Here is a 26,503-nt window from a genome sequence, read left to right on the forward strand (position 1 = left end):
TCATCTGCATAAAAAACGCCTCCTGCATGTCGCGCACACATTGTCCCATATATATATATGCCACTGCGCTATTTCACCTAAGAATACATATACAGCATGGACAGAAGTACGAACTAATTGCCGAAAATTGAAACGCCTTTTTAATTCTACTACGCGTGTTATGTGCCAAAATTATGTAACAAATTTCGCATGAACAGAGAGAGAGAGAGAAAAAAAAAAAAAAAAAATGTCCTACCTTGGAGGAGATTCACAAGGTACTTGGGACAGTAAGCCAAAAGAGCTCTCTAAGCGAGCCAAACGGTTCTACATAAAAAATGGTGCAGAGGGGGTGGGGCAAACTTGCGCGTAACTCCATTTCGTGCGTATCTGCTCGCCGAATGTGCTGCCATCAAAATGGGAAGGTACGACACGTGTGTGTTTGTTTGTATGCGTCCTTGTTTGCGTTTGTTTGTATGCGTCCTTGTTTGCGTTTGTTTGTTTGTTTCTGTACCGCTCCCATGCTTCCACATCCCCTCAGTTCCACATCGGGTCGTTGGCGTCAATCACTTCAAAGTCTTCATTGGCCTTGTCCCCCTCTGTTCCGTCGGCTTCCACGTTTTCGAATTCCATGTTCGAGCTGTGAGGGGCCTCCCCTCCAGTCAGGGTGTTGTAGCCGTATATCATGCCACCCGCACCGAGGCCCAGGAGCCCGAGGATGCCTGCGGCCAGCGACACCTTCTCCCCGGTCCCCATGCCGCCACTGTCGCTTTGGCTACCGCCGCTTCCACTACTGTCTCCACTACCGCTTCCACTACTTCCACTACTTCCACTGCTGCCACCGCCGCCTCCACTGCTACCCCCTCCCGATGGCGGTGCGCACGCCGGCACGCTGCACGCCTCGCGCTCCTCTATTCTTACATTCTGCTGCTCACAGGTCAGCCCCATCTTCCCGTCCATATCCTCCGATGGGGGAATCAGCTCCAGGGGCTCTTTTCGCCTTCTAACTCTAAATGATTCCGTGCCGCACGTCGGGGAACACTCTCCCCAATCTTCCCACTCGTTACACAGCGCGTCGTTGCACGTGGTTTCGCCACCCAACACTGGGCACTCTTCTTCTCTGAATAAATTGTAGTCGCTGCAGAACTTGGACGTGCTCGCCTTTTTGTTTTGAAGCAACTCTAGTTTTCTCGTGAGGATTCTTCTCCTCGGCGTGGCATGGCAAGATGTGGAGCCTCTTCCCGATGGAAATGCATCCGCAGCCCGCAACGACACTGCCGGCCGCAATCGCCCGTGCTCCTCCTCCTCGCCGCACGGAACCCACGTCTCCCAGTCGTTACACTCCTCCTGATCGCAAAGTGGCAGGTTTAGACACGGCTCCGTCTCTATCTCGTTGTGATATTCTAAACATAAATCGGTATCCTCTCCTACCAAACCGGTGATGTTCGAAATAAAGCGCCTCATCCTCATTCCGACGTTGCACGTGCGGTCGCACTCGGACCATTCGGACCAGCTGCCGCAGGGGTTCTCCGTACAGGGAACGCTGTTAGTTCCGTCCTCATCACTCTGGATTTTGTTCTCATAGTAAGCTTCGCACTCGTCCGCCTGGGTGGCGGTACCTCCTACGCCGCTTCCACTGCTGCCGCCGCTTCCACTGCTGCCGCTGCTTCCACTGCTGCCGCTTGTACCCCCATTGAGGCGGCGGGCTCGCTGCACCCTCTTGCGTGGCCCGCAGGGCGCTGACCACTCGGTCCACTCCTCCCACTCGAAGCACTTCTCATCTTCACACGCAGGAACCGAGCACACCTCCGTTTCGGCCTTTTCGAACGTCGAGCAGTGCGCGTACTCATCTTTGTCTTCCGGCAGAATGACGAAGGTTCTCCTTCTGGTGGAGTATCCACACGTCTTGGAACACGCGGACCATTCGCCCCACTCGCCGACTTCCTCACATATTTCGGCCGAATCGCAATCCTGGACATTGCACGCTTCGACCTCGGTCTTGTTGAACAGGTCACACGAATCGGCTCCGTCATCTTGGAAAGAGGCTGCCCGTGAGGTGTCCCCAGCTGCTCCATTGGCTGTTCCGCTTCCTTCCCCCGCGCGGTGCCTCGTCCTTATGCCCTCCCCGCAAGTCACACTGCACTGGCTCCACTCACCAAAATCGCCGCACACATCGTTGCACTCCTCCGGGACGGGGCAGGCTTTATACTCAATGGAGTTCAAATCTGTGCACGAGCTCCCAGCCATATGACGACCGTCCTGTAGATACTCCTCCTCCTTTAATGTATATGGTGGTCCCTTTCTCTCCCTTTTACTAACGGCCAAATTGTTACACGTGGTGGAGGTGCTGTCTGGACATGGGCTCCAATCACCCCATTCGGTACATTCAGCATCTTCAGGGTAGAGGCTGCATATGTAGCTGCTATGTATCTTCTCAGATGATAGTAACTTATCCCAGGTTACCTTCACGGCGTTTTTACAAACCCCGGATGAGGTGCGTTCACAATCGCCAAGTATTCTGTATACCTCATCATCGATGCTATCTATGGCATAAACAAACAGGTCAATGTTGTTCACTTTGAGAAGCGCTACTTCTCTTCGGAGTTCATTCAAATCGGTGTCGGACATTCCCTCCACTAGCATGATGATGAGCTGCTTCCTGTTGGTGGTAGAAGAAGAGGAAGAAGAAGACCTCTTCTCGTTCCCCCTGAATACCTTCTCTCGTAGGTGTTTCAAATTACCGGCGATGTCTTTGCTACTCGACGTCGATTTGACCAACTGGTTCACCTTCTTAATCATCTGATTTTTTCTATAGCTAGCCTTCGTTCCCAATTTCCATTGCACCTTTGGTGTCCTTCCCATCTTCACCAGAGTCACATGAGTCCTATTTTTGGCCAAGTAATTCGATTTAATGACGGAAATGGAGAAAGGCCTCACGTACTTCTTCCACTGATCATTCGTTATGCTACGCGATTGATCTAGCATGATTGCTATGTCGAAAACTTTTTTACAGGTCGGGTCATTATTGCATACGTCGTCGTCACATTCTTCACACGATTCGTCATCTTGGCATGGGAGATCTGGCGGAGGTAGCGAAGAAGAAGGAGGAGGCTCAACCTCCTGCGCTGCACCATTGTCCCAATCACATATATTTCTGCTTAAAAATTTCTCCACGTTGTTTATGTATGAAAATCCAGCAGAGGTGAAGACATTGGGGCAAGTCTCACCATGACGAAGATCACCTCCTGTACTGCTCAAGGGACATCCCGCCGCGATGAATAGTAACTCCTCGGGTAGCTTCCCTATCGCCACCACCAACAGTTTAACCTTCCTATCTGCGTACTGCTTAGACAAGCTTTGCAGCACCCCCTGCTCAGACACATCATTGTTACTATCTGTCAGTAGAAGCGCTACCTTGGGGGCGTCTTCCCTATGTCCAGTCGAAAACGACTGCTTTAACCCCACCGCTAAGGCCTCCGCAATGTTCGTTTTTCTGCCCAAATTCACATTTTCCGCCGATATGACTTCTAACTGGATGAGTAGTTCCTTCTTGTCCGTCGCCACCGCATTGTCAAAATCCGTGTTCACCGTCTTCTCCCCCAAGTGCAGAGAAAGAGACACATGCACGTTCTTCTCACCTACGTTAAACGCATTAACAATTCTCGTAACATATTTCGTCAGTTCATTCTTCCTTCTAATATTTTTCTTTATGGACGGGGCCGCTATAAATGTCAAGTCGAAGTAGTCTTTACAGAAGCATTCGTCACCGGTGCATGATGGAGGCGCCACTTCACCCCCTCCTGAGGATGGTGGTGGTGGGGTTATCTCCGTATCTGTGTCACATATCTTGTCTACCATTCCCTGTGATATATCTTTGAGACTGTCCCAATCTGTCTTTATAGCGAAGGGGCAATCTCCCTCCGTCTTGTGGCATCCCCCCAGTAGTCTCAACTTAGGCATACTTGCAGCGCCAACACCAACCACCAACAGTTTCACATTCTCCTTCTTGTACAGGGAACTCACGTTGGACAGAATTTCATCTCCAGACTTGCTGTTATTCCCATCTGTAAAGAGGATGGTCACCTTGGGTACATCTGCCCTGTTGCTTGGCCCCCTTGTATAATGCTGTAAGCCATACTCTAGAGACTCCACTATGTAAGTGTGTGTCCCAGCCTTATATGCACTTCTCAAATCGGGGACTTTCCTCATCAAACTGTCTTTCTCATAACTCTCCTTTTCGGAAAACCTCACAAAATCTCGCATATGTTTAGCGAATAGCATAATCCCGACATGGACCTTGTTCTCCGAAACTTCTAACTTGTTTACGAGCCTTTCCACGAAGGGGTACACTTGTTTCTTCCAATTCGAGTTTCCTATGCTGGCTGATTCGTCCAGAATTAAAGTCAAATCGTACATGCTTTGACAAAGGCACTCATCTCCCTGGCATGGGGGAACAGCTGGTTCTGGATCCGTCGGGATATCCACCTCAGGTGGCGGTGGTGGTGGGGTGCTTCCGTCCTCGGGAGGTATTACAGGACCCGAGCTGCATATCCTCTTCACGAATTCGTTTGAAAGACTGGGCAATTGTCCCCACTCGGCCTTAATCACAAATGGACAGTTTTGAGTTCGCGTGCAGCCCACTAATAGCCTTAGCTTTTTCTCATCAGCCATAGAAACAGCCAACACTAGTAACTTCACCTTTTCTCGCCGATACAACAAGCCAGTGTTGTATAATCTCTCATCTGACGCGCTGGTGTCATTACCATCTGTAAAGATCATCGTTACTTTCGGGGCCTTAACTCTAATTGAGCTTTTTGTATAATTCTCTAATGCATATACCAGAGTTCCCACAATGAAGGTTTTCCTCCCGTTTCTGTAATCCACTTTTAAGCTGTCTATCTTTTTCAACAGGAACGATTTGTCATATCTGGTTTCGTCGGAAAATCTCACAATGTCTCTTCTTGAGTCAGCAAAGAGTAAGAGTCCCACGTGCACTGCGTCGTATCCCACGTGTAATGATTTTACAATTTCTGTCGCAAACGGAACGACTTCGTGGCTCCATCTGAAATTGCCTATACTTGCCGATTCGTCCAAAATTAGGGTTAGGTCGTAGAAGTGTTTGCAGTAGCAGTCGTCCCAGTCTGTGCATGGGGGGTTCTGCTGGTCTGGTTCGGCGAGGCCTCCTGATCCAGGCTTCTCCGTACCGTCTGGCTTCTCCGAACCGTCAGGCTTCTCTGCACCGTCTGGCTTTTCTGCCCCGTCTGGCTTCTCCGAACCGTCAGGCTTCTCTGCACCGTCTGGCTTCTCTGCACCGTCTGGCTTCTCCGTACCGTCTGGCTTCTCCGTACCGTCTGGCTTCTCCGTACCGTCTGGCTTCTCTGCACCGTCTGGCTTCTCTGCACCGTCTGGCAAACTCGGGACCTCCCCCGCATCTATGTCGCATATCTTATCCGTGATCAGCTGCGTTATGCTGGTCAGCTGGTCCCAATCGCACTTGATGACCTGCGGGCAGGGCTCATTCTCATTGCAGCCAGCCAACATTTTTAGACTCTTTATGGTAGCTTTGTAAACCCCTACCACAATGAGCCTCACGTTTTCCTTCCTATATTTTAATCCTATATCGCGTACTTGTCTGGATCCTCTGTAATTTTCATTGCCATCCGTGAATAAAATGGTCACTTTAGGTGCGTTGGCCCTACTGTTTGGATGTCTCGTGAAATTTCGGAGCGAGTGTTCTAAGGCATCCACAAGTCGGGTTCCTTGTCCTCTTCCATACTGCTCTTTCAATCCTTTAACTACATGTATTAAGGCATCTTTGTCGTATCTCGTCTCCTGTCCGTAACTAACATCTTCTTTTACCTTAACGGCAAAACGCATAATGCCTAAGTGTATTTTGTCTTTGCTTATGTTTAAATTACTTACTAACTTTTCTGCAAAGGGGACAACATCAACTTTCCACTTATTCAGGGTAATACTTCCGGATTCATCTAAGATTAAAGTTAAGTCGTAGTAGTCTTCACAGAAACAGTCATCTCCTTGGCATGGATTTTGCTGCGGGGGGGTAGGAGTAGTACCAGTGATGGTCTCATCGTCTTCCTCCTCCGTGTGACATATTTTGTTCGTTAACTTTTTCGTTATATCATTTATAGTTTCCCATTCCGCCTTCATGGCAGATGGACAAGGGGCATTTTTTTCTCCACAGCCAGCTATTAGTCTTAAATTACTCTCCCTCGCTTCTGCAACACCAAGAACTAACAATTTTACGTTTTCTTTTCTGTACGTTAATCCCATATCAAGGAGCATATTAGTGCTGGTTATGGAAGTGTCGTCTCCGTCAGTAAAAAGTATGGTTACTTTGGGGGCATTGGGTCTCCCTTTCTTATGGTGAGTGTACTTGTCCAATGCGTATTTCAAAGCTGAGAAAATCTTGGTTCCACCTCCAGCACCATATTTTTTTTTTAGCTGGTCCACTTTTTTCAAAAGCTGATCCTTCTTATAACTTTCGTCTTCATCAAAGGTAACGTAGTCTCTGTTGAGGTTGGAAAACAACAAGATTCCTGCGTGGACTTCATTTTCGCTAATATGTAAGTCGCTTATGATTTTATCTGTAAATGGGATGACATGGTTTTCCCAATTTTTAGTTCCTATGCTTCCAGATTCGTCGATAATTAAAGTCAAGTCGTAAAAATTCTTACAAAAGCAGTCGTCGTCACCTACGCATGGTGGTGCTGGTGGTTGCGCTGGTGGTGATCCTGCTGCTAAAGTGTCATATTGAAGAAAAGACTGTTTTTTTGTTAATATTTCCCCCTCAGGTATGTCATTATCGAGGGTAGCCTTCTTTACGTTGCGGCCATTCCCTGCCAAGTGGACGTACTGGTGAGAAGATTCATCTTGGCTACGCTGTGTTATCACCGTGCCAAGATGAGCAACAAGGAAGAAGTAGGAAGCTATTAACAGAAAAGACTTATTCATTTGTCCTTCACTTGTTTTTTTTAAAGATTAAATGTGACGTATTTTTTTGCATTTACGCTTAAAAAGGGGAAGAGAAATTAATCTTGAAAAAATGTATAATACAATGAAGAACTAGAAAAACATGAAGAATGAAAGATATTTCAGGTAGAGAAACAGATTCGGAAAAAATGGATATTTAAAGCTGCCTTGGAAGAAGTGGGTATGTGAAAGTCCGTTGTGGGGTCTTGAACGGGTGAAAGGCGTAAAAAGACACACGTGGGAAATAAGGTCAAACAAAAAAAGGGTCAACGGTCAAGGGAACAAAAAAAGGTGAATGAAACAAAATGGGAGATGAAAAATACAAGAAGAACGAAAAAAAAAACACGAAGAACATGCACTGTTAAAGTAGACATAAGAAACTTATAATGATGGAGAAATAAGAAGTTAAAAATTGTACAATTTATAAACTTTTGCAGAAACGAATATGTAAATGAGAAAGTAAATAAGCAAATTAAGTAAATAAAATGAAAACAATAATAACGATAGCCGTAAAAGTTTATTTTCAAATCGAAGTTGTTGTAGTGTTGTAATGTTGTAGTTTTTTTTTTTTTTTCCAAATAGCTAGCTAACCATACAGCTAAAAAGCTGTCACTTGTCCCCTGTCTTTTTCCTAATTTCCAATTCTGGTTTATAAAATATGAGCATAACTGCAATTATGGTTATCAGCTTAAAAAGAACAGACCTTTTCTACATTCGCAGCTGTTCGTGTTCTGTGGGGGTTATTCCTTGGATAGCTATTCTGTCTACATTTTTGCCTGAACAAAAAAAAAAAAAAAAAAACTTGAATGCATTTTTAAGAGAAATAACCCGCCCGACGTAGTAGTCTGAACGGCCAGGTTGCGCTACGCTGTTCCCTATTTTTGCCTGAACAAAAAAAAAAAAAAAAAAAATGAAGACAGGAATACTTTTTATATTTGCCTGTACGTAATATTTTGCTAAGTTTATTAACATAAAAGTCCTTTTGGCTAGTTCAGCTTACTATTAATGTTTCATCTTCATTTTTTTTTTTTTTTTTCTTCAACCGTTTAACATTATGTTTTTTAAAATTGGTTTGCTTGTTACCCTGCTTTATAGCTTAGAGAGAAGAAGAAGAAAAAAAAAAAAGCTATATTCTTTTCTTCGTAATAAAAATGACTAAGCAGCCGAACAATCGTGTTAGATGCGGCACTCAGCCAAATAAATAAAAAGCTTAATTTGTCCATATGTATATGTGCACATATATGTACATGTTTATAGAGTCATTTGTTCAGACACCTGCCTGCGGTGCTATCTTCGAAACGTTCGTGAAAACTCCTTTGAGGAATACACAAGCTTGCAACCAATGCCACATTATGGGCAGTCACATATTTTTAACGTTCACTTTGGTAGCCATTTTCGAGAAGTAAAAAACGTACTTACATTTCCACCCTCTCAGCACAGAAGTTGCTATTGAGCGTGTTGCCCACTTTTCCACTAATTCGTTGATTGTTTCTCTTTCCATCTTAATTTTTAAAATCACTTTTAAAAAAAAAAAAAAAAAAAAAGACAGCTAATCGTCATCCATTTTAAGAGAAAACTTCCCTAATTTTATAAACCCTTTTATGATAAAGCAAAGAATTCAATGTGGTGGAAATAGAAACTAATAAAAAAAAAGGGTGATCATCAAATAGTGAGTAACCTTACGTAATAGCATATATAGCAAAGAAAAACCTAGTGGTGTTATTAAACTAGGAAGAAACACTACTGTTAAAATGATAAATATTCGGCAAAAACGTTTTTAAAATAAGTAAAATATCCCTGAAATGAGGGCATGCATATTGCATGTCCATTTCTCTGCGCCTCAGTTGTGAATCCGTCTGGAAAATAAAATTTTCTTTTACTTTCCTCCCGTTCAGGCAAAAATGCATGCAGCTACAGTTTTCTAGCTCTTAGAAGTGATTCAAGTGGGTGTTTAAAACGTCTCTGAATTTGGCGGTAAAAAATGGGAACATGTATTAGTTTAAATAAACACACCCTTATAACAACAAATTAAACTTCCAATTTTAGGGACTGAAATGCTCCCCTCCAATTTAATGCACAAAATAAGTAAAAGTTAAAACATCTGTTCAAACTTTCGAATGTGACGTTTTAGACTTATTTGCTATAAATTTCCCTATTTTCCCCTTCATGGTCATTAAAGAGCGCGTTTATTTTTCATTATCATGAGCGTTTCTTTCCCTTTGACGTTCCTTTTACGTGGGCAAGAATGAATTATATGCATGCAAAAATAAGAGGTCTAGTAGTGGTTCCACAAGTCCATACTTCGATTAAGGGTGTTTAAGCGGGAGTGATAAAAATGTCAGCAAATGAACGAACAGGCAAAATGACAGGAAAAATGGACGAACAAAATGACAGGCAAAATGGACGAACAAAATGACAGACGGGTGGACGAACAAACGCGCAAGAAGAAAAAAAAAAAAACAAATAACCGCTGTGTTCGCGAGTCTCTGCCCGATACCGTAAATATAAAAGTGTACGTTCCTGTCATACCGAAAATGAAAAATGGGTAAGAAAATAAATTTTCCTGCCCAGGCAAAGATATCCGCTGCCTATCGGCCTGTAGCTGTCCATCGCAACGCCATCCATTTATTTTTTATTTTCTACAATTCGAGTTAATTCGATAGCCAATTGGGGAGGTATATCCCTTCTTTAATTCTCCGTGGAATGTAGAGCGAGAGGACGCATGTTATATGCCTATAAATTTTGATCTTCTTTAAGAATGAAAAAACTCTGGACTATGAAGAGTGAACTGGGGAATCCTGGAACCCCCTTCATTTATTATGCATGCAAAACGGTTAACTAAAATAGTTTATAACTTTGTTCGTTCCTAAGCAAACATTACATGTAGGATATGTTCATGCAGTACGGATGCCATATGGTACATTTTTTTCGAATTATAGTAAGATAAAAATTGGGGCATTTCCAATTAACTCTGCCTATTTTGTTGCGTTTTTTTTTCAAAAAATAGGTAGACCTTTATTATATCATTACCCAGAAAAAGTGGTAAAAAAAAAAAAATGAGCTGACAAACGACACGAGGATATATACATTTCTTCAATTTCTTTCCTATGCGGGGATGTGGCTTTTCTTTTTCGCTTTGGACGTACGGCAGCGAAAAAAAAAAAAAAAAATTTAAAAAAAAAATACTATATTATATTTATGTATATATTTGCATATATTGCATATTTTGCATACATTTGCATACATTTGCATATATTTCCATATATTTGCATATATTTGCATACAATTTGGATATTCTTGCATATTGCATATACATGATACATTTATGTACCCAGAGAGTTATCATTTTTCTTTTTTTCTTGACGTCCACTTTGCGACGTTTATCGATGCATTAGCGGCCTTTTTCACGTTTTAACATTTTTTTTCCTCATTTTGTTGGCTTGAAGACCAAAGGCTTTAAAAAACGGCTAACATAGAGGACTTCGCATCATTCTGTATAGTAGCATGTGAATAAACGCGAATTTCGTTTTGCACGATCGGACGTTTGCAAAAGGGGTTATACGCAAATGTATATACATACGCATACGTATATGTATACATAAAATTGTACCCCTGCGAACGGCTTCTCAACTTATGCTTAGAGGAAAAAAAAGGGACATATACTACACATATGCATATATCGGCGTACGTCCGTACATGTAGCCCCTGACGCGGGTACCTCATTTTTTTTTTCTGCGTGTGCCGTTCGCGTAAAGGGTGAAAAGTCAACTTTTTCAAAGGACACACATTTTCTGAGCCACCGCCGCCCCCCTCATATCTGTGTTTTTCTCTAAAAGGAAAAGAAATAACTGCGTAGAGCAGACTGAAAAAAAAAAGAAAAAACACCTTTTTTCCCGCTGGCAAAGGGGAAATATCCACCCACACGCATAAACATATACCCACTGGGGAAACAGTTTTGAAGCAAATCGTTATAAGGCAAACAGCTGTGACAGTGTGACAGAATAAGTGACCACCCCAGAGACATACACCCTGCCAGCAAAATGAAGTACCTAACATTTAATAGAAGCAATAAGGACGCATTTGACCTCTGTGAAAAGCTAGAAGCAACAAAGATAGACCTAGCGAACCCACTGCTACTACAATACAGTTGGGTGATATGGGAACAAGTGTCAGACAACAAAATTAAACAGAGTAATAACTATAAGGATTACACAAGGCCTTTGGCTAAATTTAATAGTGTACAGAAATTCTGGCAACTATGGAATAGATTACCTCAGCCAAGTGACCTACTTGCACAGAAAAGTATGACGAGATTATCTGAAGATGGGACTCTTCGCATTATAGATGCTCTCATGATTTTTCGAGACAATATTCAGCCCATGTGGGAAGACCCAGCTAATTCGGAAGGTGGTCATTTTGAATATAAATTTGTACCGAGAGATTTTCCATACAGTCAGATAGATGAATTTTGGAATAACCTTGTGTTAGCTATTATTGGGTGCACTTTAAAACATTACAATTTAATAACAGGGATAAGACTAGTGGATAAATTAAGCACCACGCGTCATGGGTACGTAAGAATAGAAATCTGGTACACGACGGTGCCAGATGACAGTGTTAGAAACCACTTGCGGAAGGATCTCGAGGAGCATATGTGCAATCGTATTGACGGCTCGCACGTCTATCCCCCAAGAGGGAAGAATTTCGGCCACTCGCACAAGTAGGGTTAGCGGCCGAGGGAAGCACTGCGCAGGGGAGAAGCGAGGCCAAGTAAAGGGAGGAGAAGTAAAGCGAGGCCAAGTAGACGGGAAGCGTTACAAGGTAGATGGAAAGCCTGACGAGGTTTGCGAAAAGCGCAACATAGCGAAAGTTAAACGAAAGCACTCACAAGTAGCCAAATTGCACCGTGCGAACCTCTTTCAAGTAGGAATTTTTTTTTACGGAAAAGGTGACGCTTGTCCAAGGGGAGTCACGCGTGAGGTGTGTCCCAAGAGAGGAGTACCACACATTCGCACATCGCCCCGACGACTTTTTCTGCGTATATATATCTATATATATGCATATGTGTATACATATGTATCCCTTTGCACTTTTTCTCCCTGCAAGGGGGAGGCGATTTTTCAGTAAATGTGGGTTTATTTTCATCCCCTTCGGGCCCCCCTAATGGGCATTCCAAGTGGGAAAAGGCGCCCCAGGGAGTCTTTATCCACACTTTAGTACGCACTTACGCGCGCTCATGGACACGATCCCATACGCACATGTGTTAACCCCCGAACGCGCAAAATAACAAGTAGAAATAATCGTGTTCTTATTTCGAAACGCATTATGCGCATTCTTTTGCAACTTGCGAAGCTCATGCGCTCGCACGCAGATATCTGCACGCCAATTTTTCATTCCATTTTGTTTTATTCCTTTACCACTTACACAACATTTGCAGCTATTTTTGATATAAACCCTGAACCTTGTTATTATTACTATTATTCTTATTATTCTTATTGCTATTCTTCTTCTTATTATTATTCCTATTCTTCTTATCATTATTACTATTATTTCCCAAAACTTATTTCCTTTTTTTTTCTCTTTTCCTATCGTTAATTAAAAAAAGTTACAAAAAAGGAAAAAAATGATTAAAGGGGAGGAACGCAGCTTAGCTGAATGCGCCACCTCAGGGGCACTCCTTCTCTCCTTTTGCTTCGTGGGGGCAAGCGGCAGGCCAGAGTTCCCTCCCGCCGGGCGAACACACATAAGCATGCACAAAAGGATGCGCAAAAGCAGACACAAAATCAGGCGTGTGCAGATGGGTTCCGCCCGTGGTATGTCTGCGTCGCACGCTGCGTGACGCTGCGTAACTGTGCCTACAAACGGCTCCCCTTTGACCAGACTTGGGGCTCCAATCAAGCATGCAGCTTCTTCATGAGCCACTCAAAAAACAAACTCGAATCTAGGAAAATGTTCACGTAATTTTTGAAGCTCTCCGCCAGGAGGACGGACAAAATGTGCTTACACATTACGTTCGTATCGTTGCACAGAACTTTTTCCTTAAAATAAAAACATGAGCAGAAATTTTGGAACACGAGATATTTCTGGTTATTTCCACGGACTACAAAGAAATGCAAACGGGTTTTCGTCTTTTTCTTTTCCTTTTTCGTCTTCTTAAAGTGAGGAAGTATATGGTCACATAGACCTCCCTTCCTTTTCTCCGCTCTAACAATATCGGTGCAATCACTTAAGCATGCATCATGACTTGTCCAACGGCAGTTTTTGCTATTTCCCCTGAACTGACTACGATACAACGGATAATCCTTCGCAGGACGCTCCTCCTTTATCAAGGTGTATTTTTTAATTTTAGACTTTAGGCACAATTTTAGGCTCTTTTCGGCGTGCAGTGGGAAGAGGGAAAGGAGCTCGTTTAACAGAAGCACATCTGCAAGTGGAGGGGAAGTGTTAGGGGGTGGTAATCAATGGGCACTCGCCGGTACGTGTGAACATGCACACATGGACGCGCACGAATGCTAGCCAAAATAAATGAGAGGCGGAGGGGGGGGGATAAAATTACACTTATTCCTGTTAGTGCACCGCCTTAATGAGTGTATAATCGAGTTTACAATATTCGCTCGAGTATCCATGTTAAGCTCTTTCTCTGGAATTTTCTAAAATCACTTAAATGTGGACTATACTGAATGTGAACGCTAAAGGTGTGTATGTGGGGGGGTTCCAAAACCTGGAAGCTCGTTGCAAGAAATTTTCATGCGCTTTGTGCCAATTCGAGATGTGGTCCTACGTTTATAACAGAAATACTTACACGCACATGTGTGGATATCTATGTAGGAATAACTGCAAGAACGAGCTTCCCCTTTTTTCTTCGCGCATTTTTACCCCCTCTCTTTCGTTAAGCGGGTTTAAAAATTCGCAAAGTTAAGCGAAGAACGGCTTGTGAAATGTGCTGTGCAGCTACAAATCGTCGATTTTGTTCCTTTCTAGTGAGTAGCGCCCATCGATGATCTGACGTTTAGGATGCGCAAAAGGGTGCAATAAAATTGTGCCATAAAAAAAAAGCTTAAACCCACCGCGACGCTTTTACACAGATCACAGGAACCTCCGTGGGGTGGTTCACTCTATAACATTTCTCGGGGGGACATATCTTCGCGCGTGCCACGTGCAGCTCAGGGTAGGCATTTTTCCAAGGCGATGAAACAGCGGGAGGGGGAGGAAGTGGGAAGGCGCAAATAATGAAAAGGCGCAAATAACGAAAAGGCGAAAATGAACGTCCGAGTTAATACCTGGGGTAGTGACCCTGCCCTTATTTTTCGTAGCCATCTTTAAGGAGGAAACACTCGCCTAATGGGAACGATTAGCCCCTGCTAAGTTTCATTTTTCATGTCTCTAATGAAGCTTATATGCGATATTTATTAGCGCTGCGCATATTGACAAGCACTCCACCCCCGACACACATAAGCTATCCGATGGCTCCCCATTTTGAACGAAAAAACTTAACGAATTTTATTAGTGTAAATTCTGTGGACAATTCGATAGAGGGAAACAAAAATGAAATGAAAGGATACGCAAAGGACAGACAAAAAATCACGAAAACAAATGTGATTGGAATAATTCTTTAAAATGTGAACAAGATGGAAAACAATATACTTGTACATGTTGACAACAAAAAGGAGGTACAGCTTAACAGTGGAATCCTCATTTTTCAGAAAAAATTTGCAATAAAGTAACAAAAGGAAGATAGGAATATTGAGAAGTAAAAAAGTGCGGAAAATTATTACACCAAAAAATGATAACAGATACAGAATAAATGGACAAGTGAATTTATACCCAATTTTTAAAGCCCAAATTACACATTTTAATATTCTTTTAATAGATTTTATTGGATTTTCATATATGTTGTAGCACTTTCTTGTAATAACTATGTAATTAGATATATCCTTAAAGAGTGACAATAGTATCAAAAGGTAGAGAAATAAAATTAACTTGTATATCTTTGTTTCTATTTTTATTTCAGCCGTGAGGAATTTTACAAATATGTTGTTATTTTTATGATCACAAAATGGGCAACTTGCATTTTTTCTGTTGGATGAATTTTTTCTTTTATTTATTAGAAATTTTATTTTCATCAATTGAGACATGTTACTCGATGATGCTTTTTTTTGCTCTGCATACCTTTCTCCACTGTGTCTGTAGCAATGTGTGCGCATGGAGAAATTTTTTATATCTGAAATGTTGGTGTCTTTTTCGTTCTCAAAAATGTGTAGCATCTCGAAAGATGATGCATCATCGTCGTATTTTGTTCGGTCCGCAGAATTGGTGCCATTTTCATACTCACATTCTTTTAAAGAATCATATGTCTCTATTTTATCCGGGTACTTTCCATCATCACATTCGCTATTATATAGTAATATGTCCGAGCTCACATTACCATTATATGTTCCCAAATCGGAATCTTTTTCTTCCTTATCAATTTTGAAATGGAACGCCCTTTTTTTAGGCACTTTTTCGTTATCATAAGGATAACTCTCGACACACGTGTGACAATCTTTCTCATCATTTTCATCACCAAGATTAGCCTGGTGGTTTCCATTGATCCGTTCCTCCACCTCCATTGTATATGGATCTAAAACTGTATCCCTAACACATTTTGACTTTAAGTAGGCGCAACTTTTGTTCAGTAGATAATAATTGCTGTACATATTTTTGTCATACGAGTCGGAGCAAGAAGTGGGGCTGCTGAGATGTTTTTCTTCGCTCACTTCTTGGTCTCGTTCGTTTGTATGCATCTCCCCGGGTTCCTCGCCATGCCTACCCTCTTGTCCTACCGTTTGGGGTGTTTTTTGTCGTATCCCTCGACCTACCGCTTGAGGTGTGTTCTGTCGTGTTCCTCGACCTACCGCTTGAGGTGTGTTCTGTCGTGTTCCTCGATCTAACGCTTGAGGTGTGTTCTCTCGTATCCCTAGACCCACCTCTTCTGATGAGTTGTTTCGCATTGTTTGCGCGATCCTTTGTTTAACCGCTTGCTTCATGCTTTGCCTAGCATTTTTCTCGGCCTTTTTCCTTACCAGTTGCCCCACTGGGGGCAGCAGCACTTTGGAGGTCATTTTCGGCCGCATCCTTTGCCGGCTTGGGTCCCCATCTGCACCACCAAACCTTTTGTCACTCCGTTTAGTTCCCCTCACATGATGAGAAAGGTCTGGTGTGTAGGGTTCCACAGGGATGTGCTTATTAACTATGTCTAACTGCGCTACGAAATTGTACTCACTATTTAGGAGTAAATTATCAATATTCACCCTTCTATTATGTAGAACTTCTTCCTTCCTCTTGCACAGGAACGATATATTGGCGTCGTCGTCCTCTTCCCTCCTGTGAATTCTGTCCACGTACGAATTTGAGAAATCGCTCAGATTTTCGAAGATTGAATTACTGTTCATTTTGTCACTGTGCTATTTTGTATGCCGTTTCAAGTGGGGTTCCCACATGCATGCATGGGTGACCATGTATGTATTTTTATTTGAGAGCGGATTAAGCTTTCTGCTTTATCTTTATCAATACTGGGGGGGGAAAGCTCTGCGTGATAGGTGACGCCCAACACGTTTGCGCACTTAAAACGCGTTCATCACTCGGGGGGTAAATTTGCTTTCTCCTGTTTTGTTCGCTTGGCAAACGCGGCGGGGGTGCTCGCGCACGCGGATGCGCATATATGAAAAATTACGCACAAAAATGCATACATGTGTATGTGTATATGTATGTACGTATGTATGACTTTACGTATGTATACACCCCCTCCCCCCCTGCGCAGGCACGCGTGGACAATCTTTTGAAGTCCCATATGCGAAAGACTTAATTCCTACGCGTCAACATTTTTGCAGTTGATTTTTTTTTCCGAGCGAAACTGTTCTGACGTAAATGTAAACACAAGGGTACACGTGAGTTTATTTTTTGCCGAAAAATGCAAAGTGTGTACATTATAAAGTTGAAAGGGATGTCTATATAACATTTTAATTTACCCTTTTTCCCATTTTCAAATAAATTTATTCAGCAATGTACACATTCGTCAAACATGTAATCACTATATTGCAAAAATGTACAGTCATATGATGGAAAAAAAATAAAGAAAAAATTCGGCCTTCTTCATAATGAGTAAAAACAGAATAAAATACATAGCAAAATGTGCAGTGCGCAAATATGTGCTTTTTATTTTTTTGCTTTTTTTTTTTTTCTTACACATAAGAAGAGTACGCCATTTTCGTGGTTACTTCTGCAATGTATTTTGCATCAAATTGTACCTTCTCATTTTCATCCTGATAGGTAATACGCCCGTAGGAAGTGTAGACAGTAACGTTTTTTTCTTATCTGCGCATAAGGCTTCAAAGCTATCATTATAAACGATATTGTCGTAATTTCCCGATTTTTTGTGGGGAAAAACATATATATAATTTTAAAAAGTAACACTGCAAAAGTAACACTATGCAAAAGTAACAATGTGCCTTTATAAGCACTGCCCGTTTTGCGCCATCGGGGAGGAAAAGGCAGAAAAATGCATGACGATTGGTGTTTGTTTAAAAGGCCGCGATTACACACAAGTATGCGCCTATTGAGGGCAAATTTCTTTCTTTTCAAAACATGTGTCTACTATTTTTCCACAAATGCAGATTAAAAAAGGAAGCTATCAATTGCTGAGAGGGTCATTTTTAAGTGCGTTCCCTTTTCCCAGTGTTTGAAGAAAAAACGAGCTCGATTTTTCCCGCACATGAGTCTGTAATTTGTTCTTTAAACATTTATCAGCCTTTACAACGTGGTAGAACGAATTCGAATCCTTACGCTTACTCTTTTAGTGGGTCACACAGAACGTGCTATCGAAGTTTAACATGTGCCATGGAAATGGCTACATAAGAGGAAAGACATATTATAACGCCATTGTGCATTTTTTTGAACTAGCTAAATAAAACGAGTTTTCCCAATGGTGCAAATGCACAAGTACACATATATTTTATAACTGCTAACAAATGACACAAAAGGTAAGGTAGTTAATTAGTACTCTAAAAAAAAGGAAATGAAAAGAAAACAAGCGGGAGGAATCACCTTCCCTGTTCTTTAACGAAAAAAAAAAAAAAAAAAAAAAAAAGTCATAATTTTAATTTTATCATTTCATGAACAAATAACTAAAACATAGCAGCGTAACGAAAAAAAAAGTGTTAATTGTTAATTGTTAATCGTTAAGACGATTACGGTTTTTCTTACATCACACAACTTTGTAATTTTTAACGTTAAGCAGTAGAAATGCGTAATGGTCATACACCCCGGGGAAAACTTTGGCCTCTTTTTTGTCATATTCCCTCCGAGCTATTATACAATTTTTCTGAAGATACGCTTTCTTTTGCTTGGAAAAAAATGAACATGTCCTATTTGTGCTTTCTAAATAGTTCTCAATTATGCTTATTGCAATTTTGTTTCTTTTATTTATTCGGTCCACCTCTTTGTTTACATATATTCCGCAGGTTATTATTTTTTTTATGTTTCTTACGTTACTTAGGTCAAACTGTTTCTTCCTTTCCCTATTTGCTTCATCACAAAGGATTTCTTCTGAAGCTGTAAATTTTTTCGTACAATCCCTCGAATTAGCAACTATGTTATGCGTTCTTTTGTCATCAGCCAAGGGGCTATTCAAATTATTTGCTTCAATATTTTTAATTGTTTCGTTGCTTTTCTTTCTGTTCGCGTAGTTATTATTTTCTTTAAATTCCTTTGTCGATTTGTTCACCCCGCTTAAGTTTTTATGTTTACCTCCAATTTTGCTGTATTCATTTTTTCTTTCCATTTCTTTCGTCTCTACCTTTTCAACTTTGCTTTTTAGGTGACATAAAAAGGTACTATGTGCCCTTTCGTCAATTCTAGAAATCTTTTCCTTTTCGTTATTTTTTAAGCCGTTCTTTTTTGCCTGAACGGCCCCTTCCCAATTATGCACTTTTGCGGTGTTATTTAAAGTGCCACTTTTCTCTTTATCCTTCAGACCTTTACCACTGCAGATATGTCTATTTGGCGTTTCTCCATTTAATGTAAATGCACAATTGCTCAGTTTTATGTCGCTTTTTGGTAAATTTTGCTCGTTTTTCCCGTTTGTGCGACGCTTTTGAACCAGTTCGGTACCCCGCGATTCGTTAAAGCGATTCCTTTGGGCCTCCATCTTACTAACTAATTCGGTTTTGCCTTCATTTTGATCTCTTTTTATAACGGCGCGCGTTGATTTGACACCTTCTTCGGTTGAGTGAAGACGTTCGTTTTTATTTTTTTCACAACTGACACTATTGCAACCACTGCCGCCCTTTTCCTCCCATGTGGCCTTTTCGCCTATGCTCCTAACATGATTGAAGAAACCGTTTTGTGCATTTTCCTCTCTTTGCGTTTTATCCTTTTGCCCGTGATGCTTCTCACCATCGTGTCTGCTATTTCTGCGCTTGTCTATATTTTTACTTCCCCCGTCGGGGAAATTTCGACCCACCTGTGAACTCTCTTTATGTGCACTATTTTTATGTGCACTTTTCTTATGTGCACTATTTTCACTAAAAACGGAACCTAAACTTCTTTTTACCTCATTTTGGTGAATGGTGTTATCTATAATTTCTTTTTCAAGACAAAATTTTAACTTATAATTGTTCTTTCTTATATTATTCAGGCTGATTAGTGCAGTTTTGATTTTCTGCTTTATTTCGTTCATTTCTCCATTTTGCATTATATTTTGATCGGAAAGGTTATCGCCCTTTTTTGTATTTTCTGCTTTACACTTCTCTTCATTAATCACTGTCTCGTAAAAGTTAACATTATTGCTGAGAAAATGAAAACGGGGGTCCCTGATTCTTTTAAATTCCTTTTTATTGTTCTGCTGGTCACTGCTGCTCACTCTGCGGAGTTCACTGAAATTTATGTTTTTCTGACTTGATGAATTTTTATGTACATTTTTCGAATTGTGAGTTTCGAACATTTCCTTAGTCTTTTTCACATCTTTCATTTCTCCATTTCCAAGGTTACTGAAGGTTTGATTTCTTAAATTCTTCTTGTATCCCAGTTCGGTCAAAGTCTTGACCGTTTCGCCGGTGCTTGCCTCTCCGCACCTGCTCACAAACTCTATGTAAGCCTTTGACCCTGTGTTTTTGTGAAATTCCTGCGAAAGGTAAAATTGCCCATTGTGAAGCTAAGTGTTTACCCCAATTGGGGAAATCACGCACACGTACATATATATATGCAAATTTTTAAGAAGAAAAGCCCATTCGTTCTTATTTTTACGAATGTATTTCTATTCTCAATAGGTGGTCTACTTCATTGAGAAGCAGCTTTTGCGACACTTATGCGAGTTAACTTTTACCTTCTTGTCTGCATTGTCTGTAGATGACTGTAAACAATTCCATCTTTCCATTACAGAATTAGGAGCATTCTTGTTAGGAAGCTGCTTCCTCTCAAATGGTTTCACCAAAAAGGATGATTCTTCACAGTTATCGGCACAGAAATTGTTAAATTGGTTCCTTCCATCTTTCTCGCGGTTTGTATATACTTTTTCTTGTGCATTATGCAATTCGTTGGAGCCGCTTTTAACTTCGTTCCTATCATCGCAATACCATTCGGACTTTTCCCTCCTTAAGCATGTTCGCATTTGTCTATTTCTTTTTACAGAATTAACACGTTTTTTTGTAATGATAGATTTATAATAAATTTTCTTCTTTAAATAAATCTGCACATTTCTAACATGGTGTACCTTTTCAGGGGGGCATTCTTTATAACAGTGAAGATACGCAATTACTTTTCCGTCTGTGAGCTTAAATTTAGTTATGTCTATATGCTTCCTGTCACTATTACTTCTTAATTCAGAAATGAACTTAAACATGAATGTTTTAAAAAATGTTTTTCTTATTAATCCCTTTTTCTGGATCCTCCTGGACACCGTTTTACAAAACACATCTTTATACACTCTTTTGATTTCTCCATAGAGCGGAACATTGCTATTGAACATTTCCACGCTCTTATCGTCGTAATCGTCACGATGCCCATTTTTTAAAAATGAAGAAACTCCTACGATTTTCCTGCCAATTGTTTTAACTCTACCTGTCTCTTTATATAACCTACATTTTTCAAGTTGTCTTAAGTTCGTTATATCATTTAAATGCCGTTTTAAGTTATTAATATTTTCCAATTTCTGTTTCACTGAAGATATGCATTCCAAATTGTTATGTCTACTGAGCTGTAATCCTTCAGAGAAAAATTCTTTATCTTTTAAAAGGTTCAATACTCCATTTTCTTCATGAGAATCTGTGGTGTCAGCGGCCTTTACCTTGTTAATTAAGTCAATTTTGATGTCCTTAAACTTATCGAAGTTTAATGCATTTTTCAATAGACAATACATAGTGAAATTGAGCGGGTGCTGCATTTAAACAAATTACACGAAAGAGTTCACTTGTCAAATTGTCCCGATGTTCAGAAATGTTCTGTTTTACCTTTTTTTTTTTTTCTTTTTTAACACTCATATTTTTGCACAATTGTTAAATAGTAATAGGAAACATTCTTATCATTTAATTAATTTTCTCTTTTTTTTTTTTTTTTTTTTTGTCCTTCAAACTAAAGTATTAAAACATTTTTTATTTTTCCTTGCAGCCTTACTCCGTAAATTTCATATGTTTTACTACTGTAGTTTTAAATAACCAACAAAAAACGCAAGTGAACAGTAAGATATTAAAAAAATTGTCAAATAATTTTCTCGTAATATACAATTTTTACATTTTTTTTTTTATATTAAAATTCTTTTTAATTGTGTAAAATATTTTTGGCAAAAAAATATATTTTGTTAATGTGTAATTCCTAATTTTTTTTCTTTTTTTTAACCAATCCGATGAGTGAAATATAGTTCATGGTCACTTAATGTTTTATTTCCTTGATTACTAGTGAAATTGAACATTCTTTTTTTTAAACTTTAAAAAAGATTTCAGATGGTGCACTTAAGTATTTCATTTTGTTCCCCATACAGCAGAATAAATCTATTCATTTTGGCCGTGTGCACCAAAAGATAAAAAAAATGTATTTTCAGTTTAAAAACACATGCTTAAAATTAAAAGAAATTTACTTTCACAAGAAAAAAATATTAATATGAATATAAAACGTTATATGGACGAAGTTAGACGAAGCAAATAAAACAAATGTACCTCCTTGTATTCTTTAATTATTAATATTTCACAATATGAAAAATCGGAAGATGAAAAGAAAAACACGATTTCTCTTCTTTTTCCTTATTTTTTATTTTCTTGTTCTTTCACTTGCTAAAAAATGCATATTCAATTTTATGACACTACTAAATTAAGGGAGCATTTTTCTATAAACGGGCATAAGGGTAAAAATTCAATTGTTAGACAATGTTCATTTAATGCACATTTATTTTTAATGCAACTATGTTATTCTTGGTCTTTAGAAATAATTAGTGTAACTATATATATATGGAATATGGAAAAGGGCATCAAAAGAAGTGTAAGACATACATTCACATATGTAAGCCTACTAAAATTGCTCATCACGCTTACATTGTGAAATACATATTTTTTAAATGTACATTTAAATGTGCTGTCTTCTATGTCTTTCTGCTTATATCTTAGAATTACAATTCAAAATTTGCTCTGGTGCACTGTAAGGTAATATGTACGGATAATAAAATGAAGGTGTTAAATCAGCACACGAAAGCAAAAATAAAGGCGCAATTCTTCTCTCCAACTTGGGTACACAATTGTTCTGTTACTCCCTTTCAAGCATTCAATTAAATCATCCAAAAAAACATCAAAATTATTTGTAATGGTGTTATTATCGTGTTATAATCGCGTTTCAGAGTATACAAAACCTTTTTTTTTTTTTCTTTAAAGGTGCTAAATTTTTCATGTTTTTGCCTTGTTCTGTCTGGCTTCTTAATTTTTAGCAGAAAAAATTGTGAATTTGTAGGGTTAACATTCATCTAGGAATGCATACAAGTACTATAAAATAAAGGTGTTATTAATAATAGACGACAGTGATAACTTACGGAACTACATAGATTGCGTCCATAGAATAATTTTAAAAAGTTTGCTATAAATGCAGGAGGTATAAATAAATAATTTATCGCAAGAAAAAGAAATATCGTAATGTAAAATTCCATGTTTTAATGGAAAAATGAATGATATCTACGTTTATAGAAACCATTATTTCTCAAAATTAGGAACATATGTTTCCTCTTTAGTATCTGTAATTTGCTCTATTACAACTTAAAAGAAAGAATATTGCCGCATAAACGCACTAAAGTTTTATTAACCTTAATACATTTATAATTTTTTTTGTTTTATTTATTCAACTCCTTTTTCTTGTTAAATAACAATCATTACTGTTTCGATGAGATGTACTATTAAACATGAAGATTCAAATGCATTTTTGTGAAGATTTCCCTTTCGTCTTCTGCTGGGTGCAGTCTTCATGCAAATAAATAATGGGAAAATAAAATTATAAATGAACAGTATAAAAAAGATAATTATTAAAAATGTCTGGTTCTTAAAGAGAGCATAACTACACGCAGCACAGTAGACATAAATAAAAATATTACACTTTATGCCATAACATATAATGAGCGTGACAAATTACTTCTAGACATGTGGAATTCCCCTTTTACCATGCCATATTTCCCATATTTGAACTATGCAAAATATGTGTGGTGTTTATTTAATAATTGTTTTAAAAAAGCGCTACGTTAAGAAACTAGATAGGTTATACTACAGAAATTGTAGTACAGATAAACGATTTTTGACATTAAACGGTAAGAAAGAGAACCGTAAAAACGTCGACAATGAAATCTCAGAAGGGTTGCATGAGCGTGTTATCTTTTGATAATTGCAGCAGTAAAGTTATGTGCTTCTTTAAATGGATTATACAATACTTTTCTTCTGTTTTCATTTTAAAATAAATGTTTATTCCTATTGGTGTAAATCGCCTTTTTTATCTAAAAACAATTAAGATATTTGCCTTGTGTTAGACACATGTTGAGACAGGAGGAAATATATTTTAAATTGATTCTTTAATCTAATTTGACCTACTTTATAGAACCCCTTACTATCTTTGAAATAACACAAAATATGTGTAGAGACAAGCGTTAGAAAGAAATACAGACATCTCATTTCTGTAATAGCATTCTTCCATAGAAGTAGAACTTTTTGTTTATTATATTATATACATCTTTATGTGCATTTTTCATTGGACACTTGTTATTTTAATGCTGTAAAATATGTAATAATTTTGTATACATTATAAATTTTTTCATCTTATTTTCCAAAATGCTTATTTTCTAAGAGGAAAAACTTACAGGGTGTCTATTCTTCCTATTATCTAATAAAGAACAAACGTTAAGCAGATAACTTTTCTGCGCATTTATAACACATGTATTAAAAACCTTAAAAGTGTTTTTATTCCGTTTTATACTTATCACGCAACAGAGCTTAACTGCTACAAGGTCTTTAGAAGAATACAAAAATGGTTCTTTAAAAAAGGGTAATTACCATTTTTCTTTCCAACATTACGAGGACCTTTCTATTTTCAATATTTACCTTAGTATTATTGTTTACTAAAATTAGGGAACATGACAACAATGTATCAAACATGTGGGGACATTCACATATATGGATTTTAAATGTTGAATAGAGAGTACCATTAAGGTTTACGAATTATCACTAAAACACTTTTTTAAGTGCAGTGGCAATATCAGGTGCATATTTATTCGTCCTACAACTATGATATTTATTTCGCAACAACTTTTTAATAAATTTTATATTTATCAAAGCATTAAAAAAAAACGTGTCATCTTGAAACAAAACCTGAAGTATACTTACGTGAATGCCACATAAAATCATGTTGTGAAACATTATACGAACAGACGAAAAAGAAGGGTAAAATAAAAAGAATGTAAATGTACTATTCTGAATAAAATAACATTTCATATATTTTCTACTTGTTCTTCACATTTTTACACGAAAAAGCATTACACATGTCGACTATAAATATTTCAGTTTTACTTAACGAATTTTTCTTAGGAGTTCAAAAAAATTAAGTATTTCATTTCTGCGAGAAATCAACGCTCTTACATATTTTGCATATACATTGTGAGGAGAGGCCTTTGGTAATAAACGCTGAAAATATCTTATTTTGTTTCATACATTTTCGTTTATTTTTCTCATTTTAATGTTTTATTATTTCCCTTTTTTATTTACTGAATTAAAAAAGGTTATAAATGAGATCATTTATTTGATAAGACATCCAATGAACAGCTTCAAAGCAATGACAATGGCAAATACATCAGAAATTATACCATTCTTACTATGGCCCCAAACAAAGAATGTGTTAATGTGCCCTCCTTCTTGTTGAATCTCTTCTGCATGAATACTGCAACAATTCTAAAACTCACTAATTCTCAGTTAATAGGACATTATGAGGAAGAAAAGACATGTATTGTAACATTATAATACTTCATATGGACGTATAAAGACTCATTAATCAAACTTGGCACTAAAAGACATGTCTACATTTTCTTAAGCATAAAAAGAACATTAAGATTAATTTCATATAGCAGATATAAGCTCTTTCTTTGTAGAAACATTTTTCTAGAAAGTTTCTCTTTAATTAAGTCAGATATGTCTTCTCTGCAAAAGTGTGTGAACATTTCATGTGTAATAATAAAGTAATTTTTGACCCACAATAATATCGCCTACTGAGTAAGCGTATATGTAATATTAAGAAGGCAACAAAAAAGGGCTTTATATCATAAGAGAGGTTATTTAATGCATAATATTGTCAATTATGCATGTTTTCCTTTTTAAGAGTGTATTAAAACAGTGATAATGTAATGACAACATATGGTTAATATCCAATCAACTGAAACTTGTGATCTTTACACATTAAAATTTTCACAGTGAAAAAAATTTCATCATAATTTTTTTTTGAAATATCTAATCTTTTGCATATAATTTTCATTTGATGCGTTTATGACATACATATCAATCTACGGTAAACTTTACTCTATTTCATTTTGTTAACCAAGTTATTATTAAAGAAGACTTCAATGAATGTCATTTCTACCACATTAATAATGCCATTATTACTTAATATATGTATTTAATTTTAAAAGAAATGAACAATAGTGTAGTAATAATAAAGCGATAAGATTAATTAGCAATAACATAAAGGATGACTATAAAAATTAAAAGTAATTCTAATATATTTATGAATATTACAATTCAAATAAAAAATAATATATAGATAAGTAAAAATATACTATAACATAAACAATAAATTAAATTAATATATATATTATATATACAATTATAATTTTAAATTAATGAAAATATAAGAATAGTAATAAAAAAAAATTTATATTATTATAAATATAATTTTAAAATATAGGAAAATAAAATAATTAATATAAATAAATTAACAACTAAATAATAGATAAATAAAAAAATGAATTAATTCTTTATATTATTTAAATTAGTAAAATAAA

The 26,503-nt window shown here is 38.2% G+C and overlaps 5 protein-coding genes across 5 annotated transcripts; 1 reads left to right on the plus strand and 4 right to left on the minus strand.

Annotated features, from left to right (window-relative positions):
• Positions 1–513: 513 nt before the first annotated feature.
• On the minus strand, positions 514–6,948 carry C922_03866 (hypothetical protein; the record flags this gene model as incomplete). The annotated part of the gene is made up of 1 exon (XM_008819455.1): positions 514–6,948. One exon carries the CDS (start codon positions 6,946–6,948, stop codon positions 514–516), a length of 6,435 nt encoding a protein of 2,144 aa, XP_008817677.1.
• Positions 6,949–11,006: 4,058 nt separating this feature from the next.
• C922_03867 (translation initiation factor 4E) lies at positions 11,007–11,690 on the plus strand (the record flags this gene model as incomplete). The annotated part of the gene is made up of 1 exon (XM_008819456.1): positions 11,007–11,690. The coding sequence occupies one exon, from the start codon at positions 11,007–11,009 to the stop codon at positions 11,688–11,690; it is 684 nt and encodes a 227-aa protein (XP_008817678.1).
• Positions 11,691–12,860: 1,170 nt separating this feature from the next.
• On the minus strand, positions 12,861–13,592 carry C922_03868 (hypothetical protein; the record flags this gene model as incomplete). Its single annotated transcript, XM_008819457.1, has 2 exons — positions 12,861–13,390; positions 13,523–13,592. The coding sequence occupies 2 exons, from the start codon at positions 13,590–13,592 to the stop codon at positions 12,861–12,863; spliced, it is 600 nt and encodes a 199-aa protein (XP_008817679.1).
• Positions 13,593–14,456: 864 nt separating this feature from the next.
• C922_03869 (hypothetical protein) lies at positions 14,457–16,397 on the minus strand (the record flags this gene model as incomplete). The annotated part of the gene is made up of 1 exon (XM_008819458.1): positions 14,457–16,397. The coding sequence occupies one exon, from the start codon at positions 16,395–16,397 to the stop codon at positions 14,457–14,459; it is 1,941 nt and encodes a 646-aa protein (XP_008817680.1).
• Positions 16,398–18,208: 1,811 nt separating this feature from the next.
• C922_03870 (hypothetical protein) lies at positions 18,209–21,358 on the minus strand (the record flags this gene model as incomplete). The annotated part of the gene is made up of 2 exons (XM_008819459.1): positions 18,209–20,125; positions 20,327–21,358. The coding sequence occupies 2 exons, from the start codon at positions 21,356–21,358 to the stop codon at positions 18,209–18,211; spliced, it is 2,949 nt and encodes a 982-aa protein (XP_008817681.1).
• Positions 21,359–26,503: the final 5,145 nt, after the last annotated feature.

This window comes from Plasmodium inui, assembly GCF_000524495.1.
Source record: "Plasmodium inui San Antonio 1 unplaced genomic scaffold supercont1.18, whole genome shotgun sequence".
NCBI lineage: Eukaryota > Apicomplexa > Aconoidasida > Haemosporida > Plasmodiidae > Plasmodium > Plasmodium inui.